Source organism: Microcaecilia unicolor, chromosome 2 (assembly GCF_901765095.1).
Source record: "Microcaecilia unicolor chromosome 2, aMicUni1.1, whole genome shotgun sequence".
Classification (NCBI taxonomy): domain Eukaryota; kingdom Metazoa; phylum Chordata; class Amphibia; order Gymnophiona; family Siphonopidae; genus Microcaecilia; species Microcaecilia unicolor.
Window position 1 is genome coordinate 232006175 of NC_044032.1, and position 18901 is coordinate 232025075.

At 47.9% G+C, this 18901-nt stretch overlaps 1 protein-coding gene across 4 annotated transcripts in view; it reads right to left on the reverse strand.

The window, feature by feature from the left end:
• UHRF2 (ubiquitin like with PHD and ring finger domains 2) overlaps positions 1-18901 on the reverse strand; it is a 414897-nt gene that overhangs the window by 95862 nt on the left and 300134 nt on the right. For all 4 annotated transcript variants that reach the window (XM_030193781.1, XM_030193779.1, XM_030193783.1 and 1 more), the window contains exon 11: positions 10063-10225. In XM_030193781.1, coding sequence (XP_030049641.1) covers positions 10063-10225 — 163 coding nt within the window. The remainder of the gene's footprint in view (positions 1-10062; positions 10226-18901) is intronic.

The following is an 18901-nucleotide window of genomic DNA, read 5'->3' on the forward strand; positions in this document are numbered from 1 at the left end:
ATCTAAGCAGATGTTGGAAAGAAGGTTAAGCCCGATTGCATCTAAGCAGGAGTGGGTGCAGACACAATTGGAAGAGCTCTCAAAAGACTGCACAGGTTTTCAGGCAAGGACTGGAGCTTTGGAAGATCGGGTATTGACGGCAGAAGAACTCCACTCACAATTAAGGCGGTGTGTAACAACACTGGAGAAGACAGTGGAAGACCTAGAGAATAGGGCTAGATGAAATAATTTACGTCTAGTCGGGCTATCCGAATCAATAGCACATAAGGAATTGATTGGGTTCCTTGAACTGTGGCTAAAACGTGAATTTTCAGAAGGCTATGGGCCCCTGAGAGTGGAGAAAGCACAGAGTGGGCCTTAAGCAGACTATCTCTACCAGATAGAGGGTGGTCATCTTCAAGGTACCTAATTTGGCTCTTAAAAACACGATAATACAAACAGTGAGAATGGGGAAAGCTTTGACATTAGAATAAGCGCATTTTATGCTTTCAAGATTACTCTGCTAAAGTTGCTGCACAATGAAAACCTTTGCCCCAATTTGCTCGTGCCTGTTTGCGGCCAAGATATGCTTCGCTCTTATGTATCTGGCTACGCTGCAAGTGACCCACAATGGTGCCAACCACATTGATCAAACTGTGACTGAGGCCCAGGAGTTTATGGCTCACAATAAAAGAGGGGAGCGACCGTCTAAGCCGGTGAACAGATGAAAACTGGCTGGCAGTTGCCCTTAACTTTTTTTGATATCCTTCTGGTCCACTGCGCAGGCCCTATCTTGGATTATAACGTGTCAATAGACATTGAAATGTGACTCTTGGGACTCCTGGAATCAGCATTTAAGGAGGAATAAATGCAGATTATACTTCTGGGGAGACCAGGTCACTGGAAGTTATCAGAATCTGTTGTTGATGAAGAACAGATGGAATACAGAACATCACTCGCATGCTGAGTCCGGGCCATTGCTGGGTTATTGGGTGTCGAGTTGGTGATGCTGTGGTCAAGACTATGTCAAGACTACTGACACTCCTTTTACTGAGATTGGACGCCGATGATCAGCTGGGAATGAAGATTGGTCTAGCTGTGCTGAGCCTGTTTACCAGGCTTCGCCTGCTGTTGATTAACCTTTTTTGTTTTTGGAGGGAGGGTCCAGGTGGGTGATTTGTGGTTACGTACAGTGGTGGAAATAAGTATTTGATCCCTTGCTGATTTTGTAAGTTTGCCCACTGACAAAGACATGAGCAGCCCATAATTGAAGGGTAGGTTATTGGTAACAGTGAGAGATAGCACATCACAAATTAAATCCGGAAAATCACATTGTGGAAAGTATATGAATTTATTTGCATTCTGCAGAGGGAAATAAGTATTTAATCCCTCTGGCAAACAAGACCTAATACTTGGTGGCAAAACCCTTGTTGGCAAGCACAGCGGTCAGACGTCTTCTGTAGTTGATGATGAGGTTTGCACACATGTCAGGAGGAATTTTGGTCCACTCCTCTTTGCAGATCATCTCTAAATCATTAAGAGTTCTGGGCTGTCGCTTGGCAACTCGCAGCTTCAGCTCCCTCCATAAGTTTTCAATGGGATTAAGGTCTGGTGACTGGCTAGGCCACTCCATGACCCTAATGTGCTTCTTCCTGAGCCACTCCTTTGTTGCCTTGGCTGTATGTTTTGGGTCATTGTCGTGCTGGAAGACCCAGCCACGACCCATTTTTAAGGCCCTGGCGGAGGGAAGGAGGTTGTCACTCAGAATTGTACGGTACATGGCCCCATCCATTCTCCCATTGATGCGGTGAAGTAGTCCTGTGCCCTTAGCAGAGAAACACCCCCAAAACATAACATTTCCACCTCCATGCTTGACAGTGGGGACGGTGTTCTTTGGGTCATAGGCAGCATTTCTCTTCCTCCAAACACGGCGAGTTGAGTTCATGCCAAAGAGCTCAATTTTTGTCTCATCTGACCACAGCACCTTCTCCCAATCACTCTCGGCATCATCCAGGTGTTCACTGGCAAACTTCAGACGGGCCGTCACATGTGCCTTCCGGAGCAGGGGGACCTTGCGGGCACTGCAGGATTGCAATCCGTTATGTCGTAATGTGTTACCAATGGTTTTCGTGGTGACAGTGGTCCCAGCTGCCTTGAGATCATTGACAAGTTCCCCCCCTTGTAGTTGTAGGCTGATTTCTAACCTTCCTCATGATCAAGGATACCCCACGAGGTGAGATTTTGCGTGGAGCCCCAGATCTTTGTCGATTGACAGTCATTTTGTACTTCTTCCATTTTCTTACTATGGCACCAACAGTTGTCTCCTTCTCGCCCAGCGTCTTACTGATGGTTTTGTAGCCCATTCCAGCCTTGTGCAGGTGTATGATCTTGTCCCTGACATCCTTAGACAGCTCCTTGCTCTTGGCCATTTTGAAGAGGTTAGAGTCTGACTGATTCACTGAGTCTGTGGACAGGTGTCTTTCATACAGGTGACCATTGCCGACAGCTGTCTGTCATGCAGGTAACGAGTTGATTTGGAGCATCTACCTGGTCTGTAGGGGCCAGATCTCTTACTGGTTGGTGGGGGATCAAATACTTATTTCCCTCTGCAGAATGCAAATAAATTCATATACTTTCCACAATGTGATTTTCCGGATTTAATTTGTGATGTGCTATCTCTCACTGTTACCAATAACCTACCCTTCAATTATGGGCTGCTCATGTCTTTGTCAGTGGGCAAACTTACAAAATCAGCAAGGGATCAAATACTTATTTCCACCACTGTAAGTATTGTCATACTGGGACAGACCAAAGGTCCATCAAGCCCAGCAACCTGTTTCCAACAGTGGCCAATCCAGGTCACAAATACCTGACAAGATCCCAAAAAAACTCAATACATATTACGCTGCTTATCACAGAAATAGCAGTGGATTTTCCCCAAGTCAATTTAACAATGGTCTATGGACTTCTCTTTTAGGAAGCCGTCCAGACCTTTTTTTAAACCCCGCTAAGCGAACCGCCTTTATATTCTAAGGCAACAAATTCCAGAGTTTAATTACACGTTGAGTGAAGAAATATTTTCTCTGATTCATATTAAATTTACTGCTTTGTAGCTTCATCGCATGCCCCCTAGTCCTAGTATTGTTTTCTCTCTCTCTCATTGCCGAGCCTTGAATTAGTATTATTGAGGGATACGTCTTAATAAGTACAACAGAGACATAGGACTATGCAGGTTCACAAGTGGTTAAAAGTGGGTGGTTTTTTTTTTTTTTTGGGGGGGGGGGGGGGGGTGATGTCAGTATTGTTGATATCTTGTTATAGGGGGAAGAAAGGGAGGTGTTAAACGTGATAGTTCCTTTGGTGGGACCGCAGGGGGCAAAGAGGGGAATTTGTGAGGGGAGGGTGGTGCAAGGGGAGGGGTTTTAAGGTAGACATGGGTAGACTTCCTAATTTTACAGAGGGAAGAGGTTGGGGAGGAATCTCATTATTATAACATGCTACAGGAGGGGGGACAGCAGGCTGGGACGGCAACCCCTGGGGTTACAAATTATTTATGTTGCATGTGAAAGGAACTTGCAGGATTTACTGTGAAAATTGTAACATGGAATGTAGGGGGGATAAACTCGCCTCTTGCCCCCCAAAACGCAGGGCCAGCACGGCGCAAGGCAACTCTGAGGTGGTCCCTCCTTCCCACCCTCAGCTCCCCGACCGACAGCCTCCTCTCCATTTCTCCTCCCCACCCCTGCGCGAGTTTAACCATTTTACTTTCAGGCGCAACGGCAGTGAAGACGACAACACAGCGGGCTTGCCTCCAGCTTCTCCGTTCTCTAACAGTGTTCCACCTTCTGCAATGATGTATTTCCTGTTTCCGCGAGGGCGGGACACTGTGTGAGGGAACGGAGAAGCTGGAGGCGAGCCTGCTGTGTTGTCTTCTTCACTGCAGTCGCTGCACCTGAAAGTAAAAGTGTTAAATACACTTGGGGGGGGGGGGGGGGAGGAAGGAACGGAGAGGAGGGCTGCCGGGGAACTGAGGGCAGGGAGAATCGCTGGACATGGATGGGAGGGCAGGGGGAGAGAAGAGATTGCTGGACAGGAGGGCAGTGGAGAAAGGAGAATTACTGGACATGGATGGATGAATGGAGGGGGCAGGGGAGACAGGAAATTTGCTGGATATGGATGGATGGAGGGAGGAGAGAGCAGGGGAGAATGGAGAGTTGCTGGACATGGATGGATGAAGGGGAGGGCAGGGGAGAGAGGAGAATTGCTGGACACGGATGGATGAATGGGGGCAGGGGAGAGAGGAGAATTGCTGGACATGGATGGATGAATGGGGGCAGGGGAGAGAGGAATTTTGCTGGATAAGGGTGGATGGAGGAGAGGGCAGGGGAGAATGGAGAGTTGATAGACATGGATGGATGGAGGGGAGGGCAGGGGAGAGAGGAGAATTGGAGGAGTGGCCTAGTGGTTAGGGTGGTGGACTTTGGTCCTGGGGAACTGAGGAACTGAGTTTGATTCCCACTTCAGGCACAGGCAGCTCCTTGTGATTCTGGGCAAGTCACTTAACCCTCCATTGCCCCATGTAAGCTGCATTGAGCCTGCCATGAGTGGGAAAGTGCGGGGTACAAATGTAACAAAAAAAAAAAAAGAATTGCTGGACATGGATGGATGGAGGGGCAGGGGAGAGAGCAAATTTGCTGGATATGGGTGGATGGAGGGGAGGGCAGGGAGAATGGAGAGTTGCTGTACATGGATGGATGGAGGGGGCAGGGGAGAGAGCAAATTTGCTGGATATGGTGGATGGAGGGGAGGGCAGGGAGAATGGAGAGTTGCTGTAAATGGATGGATGGATGGAGGGGAGGAAAGTCAGGAAGGAGATGCACATGGATGGAGGGAAGGGAAGAGAGGAGAAATACTGGACATGGATGGAGTGGAGGGCAGGGAAGAGAGGAAAAATGTTGGACAAGGATGGAGGGAAGGAAAGACAAAGGAAGGAGATGCACATGGATGGAGGGGAAGGGAGAGATGAGAAATGCTGAACATGGATGGAGGAGAGGGAAGACAGAGGAAGTAGATGCACATGGATGGAGGGGAGTGAGGAGAAATGCTGGGTATGGATGGAGGGGAAATTGCTGAATTTAAGGGCTGGATCGGAACACTTTGAGGGCAGATGCTGAAACTGGAGGAAGGATAGGGACAGGGCTACAGGTGGTAGACAGGATGCATAAGGATACAGGAGGATGGTGGACATGGTGAGAGAAAAAATATCAAATGGAAAGAAGACACTGCATAAAACAGAAGACACGCTGGGATCAAAGCGAATAGAAAAACTAAATGATCAGACAACAAAGTTAGAAAAAAGTATTTTATTCAGAATTTATTAATTGGAATATGTCAGCTTTTGGAAATGTGCATTTGTGATATTTTGCATGCAAGTTTCAAATTTTCTAGTATTGCTGCATGCTGAGTAGACTTCTTGAGGTAACTTTCCAGTTCAGTATTTTGCCTTCATATTTTTTTTTATTTCTAGTTCCTTGTGTCATATCTGTTGTGTCATAAAGTTGTAGAACGTCCTGTCCTTGGAATTAGTGCTGTTATGGTTTGGTAAGGTTATGAGTGTGTTTTTGCACAAGTTTGTGTTTAGTGTTTTGCAGTGGAGAGATTGTGTGTTGGCCTTACTGAGGTGGCACCAAAACATCAGAAAGGGTGTAGAGCCTAAATCATGACACACTACCTCTTGAAGGATCTACATATAGAGCTTATGCATTTCTAAGGTCTACACTGGCATGGTATGGGAAAGGGAGTGGGGAAATACTACTGGAGAGGAAGAGGGAGTTCTGGATAAGGAGGAAGGAAGGAAGGAAGGAAGGAAGGGAGAAAGAGCTAACTTTTATTCTCCTTACCTTCCTCTATATTAGCACATTCATTTGCATATATATATGCAAATGAATATCCTAATATGCCCCACCCCATCATTTGCCCCACCAAATGAAACAGTCAAACTACGCCCATGCCCACAACTGTACACCACTACCATAGCCCTTACGGGTGAAGGGGGGCACCTAGATGTGGGTACAGTGGGTTTGTGGTGGGTTTTGGAGAACTCCCTGTTTCCTCCACAAATGTAACAGGTAGGGGGGGTATGGGCCTGGGTCCACCTGTCTGAAGCGCACTGCAGTACCCACTAAAACTGCTCCTGGGACCTGCATGCGCTGTTACAGACCTGAGTATGACATCTGAGGCTGGCATAGAGGCTGACACGACATATTTTTAAAGATGTTTATTGATGGTGAGAGGGTTAGTGTCCACTGGGGGAGTAACAGGAGGTCATCCCCGATTCTCTCCGGTGGTCATCTGATCATTTTGGGCAGCTTTTTGTGCCTTATTCGTAAGAAAAACAGGACCGAGTGAAAACATCCATGTGTTTGTCAGGGGCATCCTTGGTTTTTTTTTTTTTTTTTTTTTATTATGGGTCAAAGATGTCCAAGTGTTAGGCACGCCCAAGTCCCGCCTTTGCTACACCTCCGCCACACCCCCTTGAACTTTGGACGTCCTTGCGACGGACTGCAGTTAGAAACGTCCAAAATCGGGTTTTGATTATACCGATTTGGACGTCTCTGAAAAAAGGACGTCCATCTTCCGATTTATGTCGAAAGATGAACATCCTTCTCTTTTGAAAATAAGCCTGAATGTCATTATCAGCTATTGTCATCATGCACGGAGGGCTTGGGACAGAGAGATACTGCGCCCAGTTGGAGATAGGCACGCCAACAGTTGGGGACTGTGCAGAGGGAGGACCATAAAAATCAGGTGGTGCAACTCCAGGTGGTGCTAAATGAACTTACATAGTAACATAGTAACATAGTAGATGACGGCAGAAAAATACCTGCATGGTCCATCCAGTCTGCCCAAGACAAACTCATATGTGTATACCTTACCTTGAATTTATACCTGTCCTTTTCAGGGCACAGACCGTATAAGTCTGCCCAGCAGAATTTCCCGCCTCCCAACCACCAGTCCCGCCTCCCATCATCGGCTCTGGTACAGACCGTATAAGTCTGCCCTCCCCTATCCTAGCCTCCCAACCACCAACCCCTCTTCCCCCACCTGCTCCGCCACCCAATTTCAGCTAAGCTTCTGAGGATCCATTCCTTATGCACAGGATTCCTTTATGCATATCCCACGCATGTTTGAACTCCGTTACCGTTTTCATCTCCACCACCTCCCGCGGGAGGGCATTCCAAGCGTCCACCACCCTCTCCGTGAAAAAATACTTCCTGACATCTTTCCTGAGTCTGCCCCCCTTCAATCTCATTTCATGTCCTCTCGTTCTACCGCCTTCCCATCTCCGGAAAAGATTCGTTTGTGGATTAATACCTTTCAAATATTTGAACGTGTTTATCATATCACCCCTGTTCCTCCTTTCCTCCAGGGTATACATGTTCAGGTCAGCAAGTCTCTCTTCATACGTCTTGGAACGCAAATCCCATACCATCCTCGTAGCTTTTCTTTGCACCGCTTCCATTTTTTTAACATCCTTCGCAAGATACGGCCTCCAAAACTGAACACAATACTCCAGGTGGGGCCTCACCAACGTCTTATACAGGGGCATTAAAACCTCCTTCCTTCTGCTGGTCACTCCTCTCTCTATACAGCCTAGCAATCTTCTAGCTACGGCCACCGCCTTGTCGCACTGTTTCGTCGCCTTCAGGTCCTCAGATACTATCACCCCAAGATCCCTCTCCCCGTCCGTGCCTATCAGACTCTCCCAGCTGTACAATCAGGCTTGTTTGCTACGTCATTTGGGGGACTGGTTCCAGCATACTTCTGATTATACCCCTCTGGAGTTTGAGAGAGCCTATTATGTGCCTTACAATTTTTATTCATTACTCTCTCAGTTCATATCCCTTGGGACTATAAGCACAGTTTATTACTTGGACCACTGTGGGCTGTGTGAAATGTTCTTGTTAAGCAGCTGGGGGAAAACCCAGCAGTTATGGACCAGCTTTCAATAAGGGGAAACGTGAGGTTTGAGCCAGGACTGGATAATTCTCTTTTTATCCTTTGGGAACAGAGGGATGTTGCCCTTTCGGGGCTCATGTTGGGTAGGGAAGGTGCCTTGATCCTATTTGAGGAATTACAGGCACATAGGGTGACCTGGGGGAACAGATTTGCTTATAGTCAAGTGAAACATTATACAGCCTCATAGGGTGCTAAGTTATTGGATAACAGGATGGGGGACAAGGTGCGTGGATTTTTTATGACATTACAGAGGAGAGACTGTCAATATCAGGAATATATCAGGCTTTGATAAGACGGAAGCCTAAAAAGAAATTAGATAATTTGTGGCATAGATGGGAGGTTGATTTGGGCAGGACCTTAGCAGCATGGGATTTTGTTGGCGAGTTTGGCTAGCATTCCGGGAATCACGCCTTGTGGGAGGTTGAGGGAATGCTATTTTAGAGTGATACATCGAGCTTACTTTGCCCAGACTCAACTATATCATGTGGGGGGATGCAGACTACTAGTTGCTTAAAATGTGGAGGTCAGCCCAATTCCATTTTTCATTCATTCTGGAGTTGTCCCAAAGTTCAGGGTTTTTGGGTGCCGATTACAAGTTATATGAATACACTGGTGAAGGAGGGGTGGCGGGCATGGTAGAACAGTTATTAGATAAAAAGGGAGCATTTGGTGGTAGGTCTAAGGGTAATACTATATGTCGCAAGATGAGTTTAGTAGCACATAAATGTGTATTGCAATATTGGGTATCTGCTGAGCCTCAATGTTTGGCACTGGAGGAACCAACTATACCTATTGGGGACCTGGAAGGCCACAGATGCTAAAGGATTCCCCAAGAGATAGAAGCGATTTCTCCAGGTGTGGGGGCCATACCTTCAATCTCTGCATCCAAAAGGTTGTGGTTTGATCATTAATACTTTATAATACTTGATGTGTTTTTTCTGGACTATACCATATCTGTGGTAACGAGTGGTATTAAAGAGCACAAATATGGGGTGGGGAGATCACTTTGGGGTGAATAGGCTGGGGGTGGGGTGGGGTTGGAAGTATTTCTTTGTCTTGAGCTCGGAGGGTCATAAGAATACAGGCCTTCTGAGCTGTCTAGAAGACTTGTCAAGGGTAAGAGGGGTAGGGGGAGTTGGGGAGAGGGAGGGGTTGGAATTCTTCAGATGTGGAAGTTAAAAACATTTTTTTGTACAAAAACAGTTGTGTGTTTCATTTCTTAATAAAATTGTTTAAACATAAAAAAAAAAAAAAAGAGACCGAGGGACCTGCACTCGAGTGTCGGGCAGGAATTCAATTCAATTCAGGACTTATATACCGCTAATATCCTTCCCATTTGGAGTTCAGTGCGGTTTACATCTTAAGTGGGACTTAGGATGGATACAGTGTTGTAGGTGGAACATTTGTTGAATACAATTTTACAGTTTTACAAACTCGTTAGAAGAAACCAATCTTGTATAAAACTATAGAGTGTGAGAGCAGTCGATGTGTTTGGCTTGATGTTTTTTGTGGATAGTGAAGGGACATATGGAGCAGATGACTTTGGAAAGAAGGCTTTTAGCCTCTTTTGGAAAATAAGGTAGTTTAAGTTTCAGATCTAATGCCAGAGGGGAGTGAGTTCTAGGAAGGCACCAGCGCATGCGTGGTGGGACGCCACTAGAACTTTCTCCAGTGCTAGCGATTCAGCACCCATACCAGGGCTCTGTCAGATGATGTCACCCACATATGGGAATAACACGGCTGCTTGTCTTCGGAAAATAAAGATTTATCAGCTTTTCTTGACTCCTCACTTTGGTCATTCCCACCCTTTAGTTTGCCTGTGCAGACTCTGTGGAATTGCTTATCTCTTCTCTTTTGTTTGGACATTAATACAAGATGCAGCAGGGACAATCATTCCCAGCAGATCTTTCAATCATGAAAATCTACTTTGAAATGTCACATAAATCAAAGAAGGCAGAATTGGAGTTACAATCCTTGAGTCATGTGAAATACCACAACCGTGCTTTTAGTTAGATAGTACTGCTATCCTAATATAGCTTCAAAATATGATAGGAGACTGAGCACCTTGTAAATGCCATCATATCTGTTGCCTTCTTCTGGTGCATATTTGCTGATCCTTCTTCCTTTTGAACTTCGTACCACACGGACTGGCTTACCAGCTCTCCAGTTTTTAGATTCGGCGCCATCTTTATCATTCAGGGGGGCATCACAGTTTAGGGCCAGTGCCCTAAAAGTATATAGGATAAACAAATTAAAAAGCAATCAGTATGCTTTAATATATGTGCATATTATCCAGATACAGTGTTGGCAATTTTCGCAGGCCAACCAGTGCTGCCTGTGTGAAACTGACAAGTCAACTCCATTCAAAATACTCAAAATAATTTCTAAGCTAACATATCTGGACACATCTTTTATTTAAATGGTACTGGAAGTAAACATAAGTCTAATGCTAACTGAAATATGTGGATGGGGGAAGAAGGTGGGGTTACCCAAGGACCACAGCTTTCTCTGAATGATTTGATGCTGTTGCTTATGAACTTTTGAGACCATACAGATTTGATCTTCTGATATCTAAAGAACCCTATGTGGTATCACTCTTAAAAACTCACCTACACCATCACCTTTATGTAATTCTTATGTTACTTCAGTAAACAAGCTAACACTTCAATAAAAAAAAATGTTTAACTGCTCTTCTGATAAGTGATATACTAAGAAAAGGAAGAACTAAAACTCAAGCTAACAGTGTACTAACGCATTTCTGATGACATATACCTGCTTGTTAATATTTTTAATACTCCTACCTTAAGATCAGGACATTAAAACTGTCATATGTCAACTACCTAGTGATAGAGCTACCACCAAGACCAATGCATAAATGATGCAATTTGATCTTACCTGTTAATTTCCCTTTCCTTGATTCCTGGAAGACCAGACTAAACGGGTTATGCCAGCCTACCAGCAGAGAGAGATGGAGAAAACCTGAGCTTTTCCAGTGACATCACCAGCATAAAGAATGGTGGAGCTTGGAATGTGCCAGTATATCAAAAGAAAGCTTACACCCAAAACAAAATACAAAAAAACAACACTCTGCACAAACAGAATCCCCAAAAGAGAACTCTCTGCTAAGATCACTAAAGTTCATGCTGTGAGAGGTTGAATACAAGGCACATGCAAAGAGAAACCCTTAAGAGCCACAGTCCTCTCATGTGGGAATGGACTGGTCTAGCAGGAATCAAGGAAAAGAAATTAGCAGGTAAGAGCAAATTTCACCTTCCTATTCATCCTGATAGACAAGTCCAGACTTACGGGATGTACCAAAGTTTCATTCCTCTGGGCAGGAGAAAGACAAGCTCCCTCTAGAAATGCCCAAAGGTGCCATTTCTCTGGCTCTTGCATCAACTCTGCAGTGTTTAAAAAAGACTGCAAGGAGGCCCAAGTGGTTATGGTAAAATTAGTTCTTACCTGATAATTTTCTTTCCATTAGTCCCAACAGATCAATCCAGAGACTTGTGGGTTATGTCCCTCAACCAGCAGATGGAGATAGAGAGAACTCCAAGGTTTGCTATATGTGGTCATGTGCAGCCATACAAACCTCAGTATGAACAATACCAAAGCAGTAAGCATAATTCTCACACAATATGAATCGCACTCTCCTGCCTCTCCCACCGTCCCAAAGTCTACGGAATGGCAATCCATGCAACTATCGCAGTGCTCCACAGCTGTTCCGTTGAAACTGATGAGCTGTGCTGTTTCCACCTATTCTTTATCTCTTTATTTATATATATATATTTATTTATTTAAATTCCAACAGACCAAACAGAGGAGACTGAACCGAACTACTCAAACAGTTAAACAATCAAAACATAGAACCCGCAGAATACAAGTACCATGGAGGGCCTCTGGATTGATCTGTTGGGACTAATGGAAAGAAAATTATCAGGTGGGATGTACCAAAGCAGTCCTCAAGTAGGGTGGAACCCGTCGGCCCCAGAGGCCAACACAGATGCCCCAAACGCCGCATCTTGACGCGCAGCCACATCCAAATGCCCAAGTTGTCACTTAGCAAATCTCTTCCAGTGGCACTAAACAACACTCCGCAAAGGATGTAGCCTGGGCCCTCGTAGAATGAGCCTGCACGTGAAGAGGAGGAGGTACCCTTCCCAGACCTATGTAGGCTGAAATAATTGCCTCCCATAACCATCGAGCCACCGTGGCAATGTTTCCTTTATTACATCCTGCAAATAGCACGAACAAGTGGTCCGAACGATGGAAGGAGTTTGTGGCCTCCAAATACTGTATCAGCACACGGCTCACATCCAAACTGAGCAGAGCTCGGAAATTGTCCAGGTAATCTACCTCTCGAAAGGCTGGCAACATCACCGACTGGTTCAAATGAAAGCGAGACACCGCCTTGGGCAGAAAGGACGGAACTGTCCTGAAGCATACCCCAGCCTCAGTGAAACAAAGAATGGGGTCCCTGCAGGACAAGGCTTGAAGCTCCGACACCTGCCTCGCCGAGGCCATGGCCAACAGAAACACAGCCTTCAACTTAAGATCCTTCAAGGATGCCTTAGCCAGAGGCTCGAACGGAGGACTTTGCATTGCCCGCAGCACCAAATTAAGACTCCACCCCGGTAGAATTGGAACCCGCGGAGGGCGGACGTGGTTAACGCCCCGAAGAAAACGTACCACATCTGGATGCGATGCCAAAGAGTGACCGTGCAAACGGCCCCTAAAGCACGCCAAGGCTGCCACTTGCACTCTCAAGGAGCTCAAGGACAGGGCTTTATCCAGCCCATCCTGCAAAAAAACTAGGATGGACTGAACTGTAGCCGACTCCGCCGCAATCCCTGCAGAAGCACACCATGAGAAAAAGATGCGCAAGACCCGCGCATATGAATACGATGTAGAGTGCTTCCGGGCTTGCAGCATTGTAATTATGACTTTCTCAGAATAGCCCCTGTCTGAGGCGTGCCCTCTCAAGAGCCATGCCGTAAGCCCAAAGCAAGTGGGATTCTCCATGAGTACTGGACCCTGGCGCAAAACATCGGGGCATACCACAAGGCATAATGGTTTGTCGACCAGCAGACGGTCCAGATCCGCGTACCAGGGCCGACTGGGCCAATCCGGAGCCACCAGAATCACCGGCCCCGAATGTCGAGCAATGCACCCGAGCACCCGGCCTATCATGGGCCACAGCGGAAACACATACAGAAGGACCTCCGGCCATGGCTGAATGAGCGTGTCTATGCCCTCGGCCCCGTACTCTCTGCCCCTGCTGAAGAAGCGGGAGGCTTTGGCATTGGAACAGCGGGCCATCAGATCGAACGCTGGGAACCCCCAGCCCTTCGTAATCTGGCAGAAAGCTTGCTGGGAAAGCTCCCACTCCCCCGGATCTAGCTGATTCCGGCTGAGGAAGTCTGCCTGAATATTTAGAACCCCTGCAATGCGTGCCGCTGATAGGAGGAACAGATGATGCTCTGCCCATACACAGAGAAATACGGCTTCCTTGGTGAGCTGGGCACTCTTGGTACCCCCGCCTGTTGACGTAGGCTACTGCTGTTGCGTTGTCCAACAGGACTCTGACAGCCTGCTCCTGCAGCATCGTTCGAAACTCCTGTAGAGCCAGATGAATCAGCCACAATTCCAAGAGATTGATTGGTCACGCTGCCTCCGTCTGAGACCAGATCTCCTGGGCCGTCCTGCCGAGACAATGCGCCCCCCAGTCTGACGTCTGTGGTCATGATAACCCAATCCGGAGTCGCGAGAGGCATTCCCCTCTGCAGATTCTGTGCTATCAGCCACCATCGCATGGCAAACCGCGCGCATGGAGTCCAAGCAACCTGTATCACAAATTTCTTGGACTGAGAAGCGACCATTGCAGAAGACGCATATGTCCCCTGGCCCACGGTGCTATGTCCAAGGTCGCCGCCATGGATCCCAGAACATAGTTCCAAGCCCTGGGCGCCGGTTCCCGTAACAGGGAAGACAGTTGATTCTGGAGGCGAAGTCTGCGAGCCTCCGGCAGGAATACCCTGCCCAGCCGAGTATCGAACAGGGCCCCTAGACACTCCAGGGACTGCGATGGAGTGAGGTGACACTTCTGCATGTTGAACACCCACCCCAGAGAACACAGCAGCTGAAGCACCTTGGACGTGGTCCATGCACTTTCCTCGCGAGAGGGTGCACGGATGAGCCAATCATCTATATATGGGTGCACCTGAATGCCCTGAGATCGCAAGTAGGCGGCGACGACTACCATAACCTTGGAAAAGGTACGAGGAGTCGTTGCCAACACGAACTGCATGGCCTGAAACTTGTAATACAGACCCAGAATCACGAAGCGGAGGAAGGGCTGATGCGGCAGCCAAATGGGAATATGCAGATATGCCTCCTTGAGGTCGATGAGGTTGAGAGCGGTCAGAAACTCCCCCGGCTGCACTGCTGCCATCACCTAGCGTAAGGTCTCCATCCGAAAATGATGGACCATCATGGCCCTGTTCACTGCATTGAGATTGAGGACCGAGCGGAACGTGCCGCCCTTCTTGGGAACTAAGAAAAAAATGGAGTAACGACCCCGGCCCCGCTCAGCGGAAGGAACCGGACGCACCGCTTCCAGCCGTAAAAGCTCTGCCAGCATCTCCCGGACTGCCGCAAGCTTGGCCAGCCTTGCATGGGGACTCCAAGAAAAAATCTGGTAAGGGATGGGCGAATTCGAGCTTGTAACCGTCCCAAACAATTTCCAGTACCCATTCGTCTGAAGTTACCCTGGCCCACTCTTTCCAAAAGAGGGATAGACGCCTCCGATAGGAGGGAGATGGGCCAGGGCCCCATCATTCTGCGCCTCTGGCGCCCTGCTGTCCTCGCGGCCCAGAGATAGCGGGACGGTGGTCTCCCCAAAAGGACTGCTGCCACTGCTGGAAACAAGGTCTCTGAAATCTTCCTGGTCTATACCACTTGGCCTCCCGAAACCGGGGGTGAACCGAGCGAAATCTCGCCTTCTTATCCTCTGGCAGCTGTTGACTCTTAGTCTCCGAGCTCTTTCACGATTGCTTCGAGGTCCCCGCCAAAGAGGTGCTTCCCTCTAAAGGGTAGGTGAGCTAAACGAGACTTAGGTGACATCTGCCGCCCAGTGCCTCAACCAGACCCAGCGGCGGGCGGTACAGGCCAAGGACAATTCCTTGGCTGACACCCGAAACACATCGTACAACAAATCTGCCAGCCCTGACTCCAAGGCCAGCAGGTAGTCAATCAGTTCTTCTGCTGAAGCAGCCTTCTGAACCCAAGAAAGGCAAGCCCTTGCGGCGTAAGACCCACAATCGGAGGCCTGAAGGCATAATGACGCCACCTCAAACACCAACTTAAGTGAGGATTCCAGTTTTCGGTCCTGGGGGTCCCTAAGGGCAGTACCGCCCTCCACCGCTAACGTGGTCTTTTTCGTGACTGCCATAATCAAGGAGTCCACAGCTGGCACCTTAAAGGAGGCCACATCCTCTGTGCACATAGGGTAAAATCTCATCATTGCCCGCACCACCCTAAGGCTGGTGTTGAGCGTGTTCCACTGCTCTGCAATCAGCACCTTCATAGCCTCATGAACATGAAAAGCTCTAGAGGGACCCTTGGTCCCTGTCAATAATGGAGGGGGCAGCACTAGTTGAAGGAACTGCGTCTGGAGGAGAAATATTTAACACTTCCATAGCCTGCACAATAAACGAGGGACGTTCATCCCTACGGAACAGCCGTACCGCAGTGGGGTCATCACCTTCCCCCGATGGCAACTCACCCTCCTCCTGGTCCTCCGATGGTGCTTGCAGGGAATCCCCTGAACAATGACCCTTCTTGGTGTCAGAAGGGCCCAAAAATTCCTCCCCTGTGCCCATGGCTTCCAAGCGTGGCCTCTTTGGTAGATTAGAGGAAACATGCAGATTACCCTGAGTCCAAAGGCTGCATGTCTGCCGCAGCGAGCCCCCGCGCACTCTTCATCTGAAAAGCCCTGTGCATCAAAAGCACAAACTCCGGGGAAAATGATAGCGCTGCCTCGTCCACCCCTGAGGAAGGCGGTCAATGCAAAACTCCCCCTGCCAAGCCTGCCTGCGGGGCAGCACCCAGCGCGTCGCCCATATCTGCCCTCACCATGTGGTGCGACGAAAAAATGCCGCCGGCAGAGGCACGCAATGAAAGCTGAAATGGCATTCCTGCCAAAACAGCGTCGGCCCCAACACCGCCTTCCCCCGCCGAGTGACAGGCCGAGGGATCTGCAACCTGCCCACCCTGCGAGCCAGAACTCCCTCTTTGACTGCCTGCTCCTTCAGGCATGCCTCACAGGCTCCCGACACTGCTCTGCGGTTCCCACACCGCAAGCAGCGCTTAGCAGACTCAGACAGAGCTGACATCCCTGCTGCTCCGTCCAACATAGCCCTCCCACACGCTGCCGGATGACCTTGGCCCAGTGCCCAATTTTGGTCTGAGGGAAATATCCCTACACGACCCCAAACGTTTTTTTTTTTTTTACTTTTATGAAGAGGCAGGAGAGAAACGGAGCCGGAGCCTAATAGGGGAGGAAGGAAGGGACCTGGCACCACCAGGTATACTCAAAGCTGGACAACAGCTCCTCAACCCCACTACAGACTCAACAGTACCCGAGGGAATGGGAAAGGAGCCAGATCACTACAGAGCTGCACTGGTATGACCCTCCACCTGCTAGATAGAGAGAATAATGAGGTTTGGATGGCTGCACATATAGCAAACCTCGGAGTTCTCTCTATCTCCATCTGCTGGTTGTGGGACATAACCCACAAGTCTCTAGATTGATCTGTGGGACGCAATGGAATCTACAAAATATCCTTCAGGCCCATGACTCAAGCCTCTATCCAAGAGGTCACCTGAGACCTCGCAGAATGCACATGAAGACCCTGCAGAAGCACCTCCCAATTTAGAAGGGGCCCTAGACCACCATGCCATGGATGACTTTGAAACTGCATTCCCTTTGAGCAAACCAGTGAACACCACAAAGAGCCAATTAGACTTCTGGAAAGAAATCGTTACCTTCAAATAGTGAATATTCATCCTGTAAAGAGTCTTCAATGCTTCAATCTTCTTCCTTCTGGAAAACACCAGCAGGAGGATATATTGGTTTAGATGAAAAGGTGAAACTGCATTATGCACACAGAGAGGCATATTTTCAAAGCAATTAGGCCTTCCAAAGTTCCATAGGTTTCTATGGAACTTCGGAAGGCTAAGTGCTTTGAAAATATGCCTGCCAGTCTACTGCGAAGGCTAAATATGAATCCCTGCAGGAGAGGGCCTGCAACTCCCAGGTTCACTGTACTGAGCAAATAGCTACCAGAAAAGCAGTTTTCAAAGTCAAGTCCTTCACCGATAGGATAAAACATTTCAAAAGTGGGCCCAATCAATGTATTCAGAACCAGAATATAGTCCCACTGCAGAACTGGCAGGAGGACAAGACAGGAGATATGCCAAACCAGTCAGTTTGAGATGCACTACCAACAAGACACCTCTCATTTTACCTCTAAAGAAAGACAGGGCCATCACTTGAACCTTCTTTTAAAGTATTATCATATCTTGAGCACAGATAAGTCTTTTAATTTTGCTTGCCACGGACATTACAATATTTTGGAATTTTAATGGAAAGTGTTTTTATGCCCTAGCATCTCCAACACCCGCATAGTTCTCTGCATTGATGCTTGAGCACCCTCCCGCAATGTGCTCTTCACCAATCGTCTAGGTAGGGAAACACATGCACTCTCAGCCTGCGACTACTGCAAGACATTTTGTAAAGACCCTGGGAGCGGATGTGAGGCCAATTGGCGGGATGTGGTACTGTTAGTGGTGTATCCTTACTAGGAATCTGATGTACTTCTGGTGACTGGAAAGTATCTGGATGTGCAAATATGCATCCTTCAAGAGCATAGATAATCGTTTTTCTGAATCATGGAGAGAAGGGTGCCCATGGAAACCATCCTGAACTTTTCTTTGACCAGATATTTGTTCAGGGCTCTTAGGTTTAGGTTTGGACGAAATCCCGCAGTCTTCTTGGTTATGAGAAAGTAACTGGAATAAAATCCCCCCACACTTCCTGCCCTAGTAGAACGTTCTCAACCGCATGGTCCTGGAGAAGGGCAGCGAGTTCCTCTGCAATTTGCCAGGCACTGAGAGATGACACCCACGGAGGATAATTTGGAGGTCTTAGTTGCCAATTGAGAGCTTATCCTGTGTTGACTATTTGGAGAATCCACCAGTCGGAAGTTACAAAGGGCCATCTTTCCTGGAAAAAAATTCAACCTTACCCCCTACCAGGATGTTGTCCGGTATGGATACCGTGATGGCAGCTATGCTCTCCTTGAGCCAGTCAAAAGCTCATCCCCACTTTTAACTGGGGGTGCAGGCTGTGACTTCTGTGGACGTTGCTGGCAGGCCCAGTGTTGGGTCTAGGCCTCCTGCTGAGGATGGGTTGGAGTAATATGCATTTGAGAGTAATATGAACTCCTTTGGTACCTACCAGAGAACCTCCAAGTAGTGGAGGACTTAGGAAGCGGCTACCAGGAGAGAGACTGGATGGTGTCACTATGTTTCTTGGTGAGGTCAGCAACCCCTTCCACCTTGTCCCCCGCAAGGTATATCCACTAGCTTCTACTGAACCATAGGTTCAAGGTCAGAGACACGCAGCCTTGAGAGTCTGCGTATCCCCACACCCAAAGCGGAGAGTCTGGACGAAATATCAAAAGTATCATATTATTATTATTATTATTTATTGCATTTGTATCCCACATTCCCCCACCTATTTGCAGGCTCAATGTGGCTTACATAGATTTATTGACATCATCATATCAGGATATCAGATACAGTTAGTAATGTGTAGCGATCGAGGAAGGGAAGAGGGAAG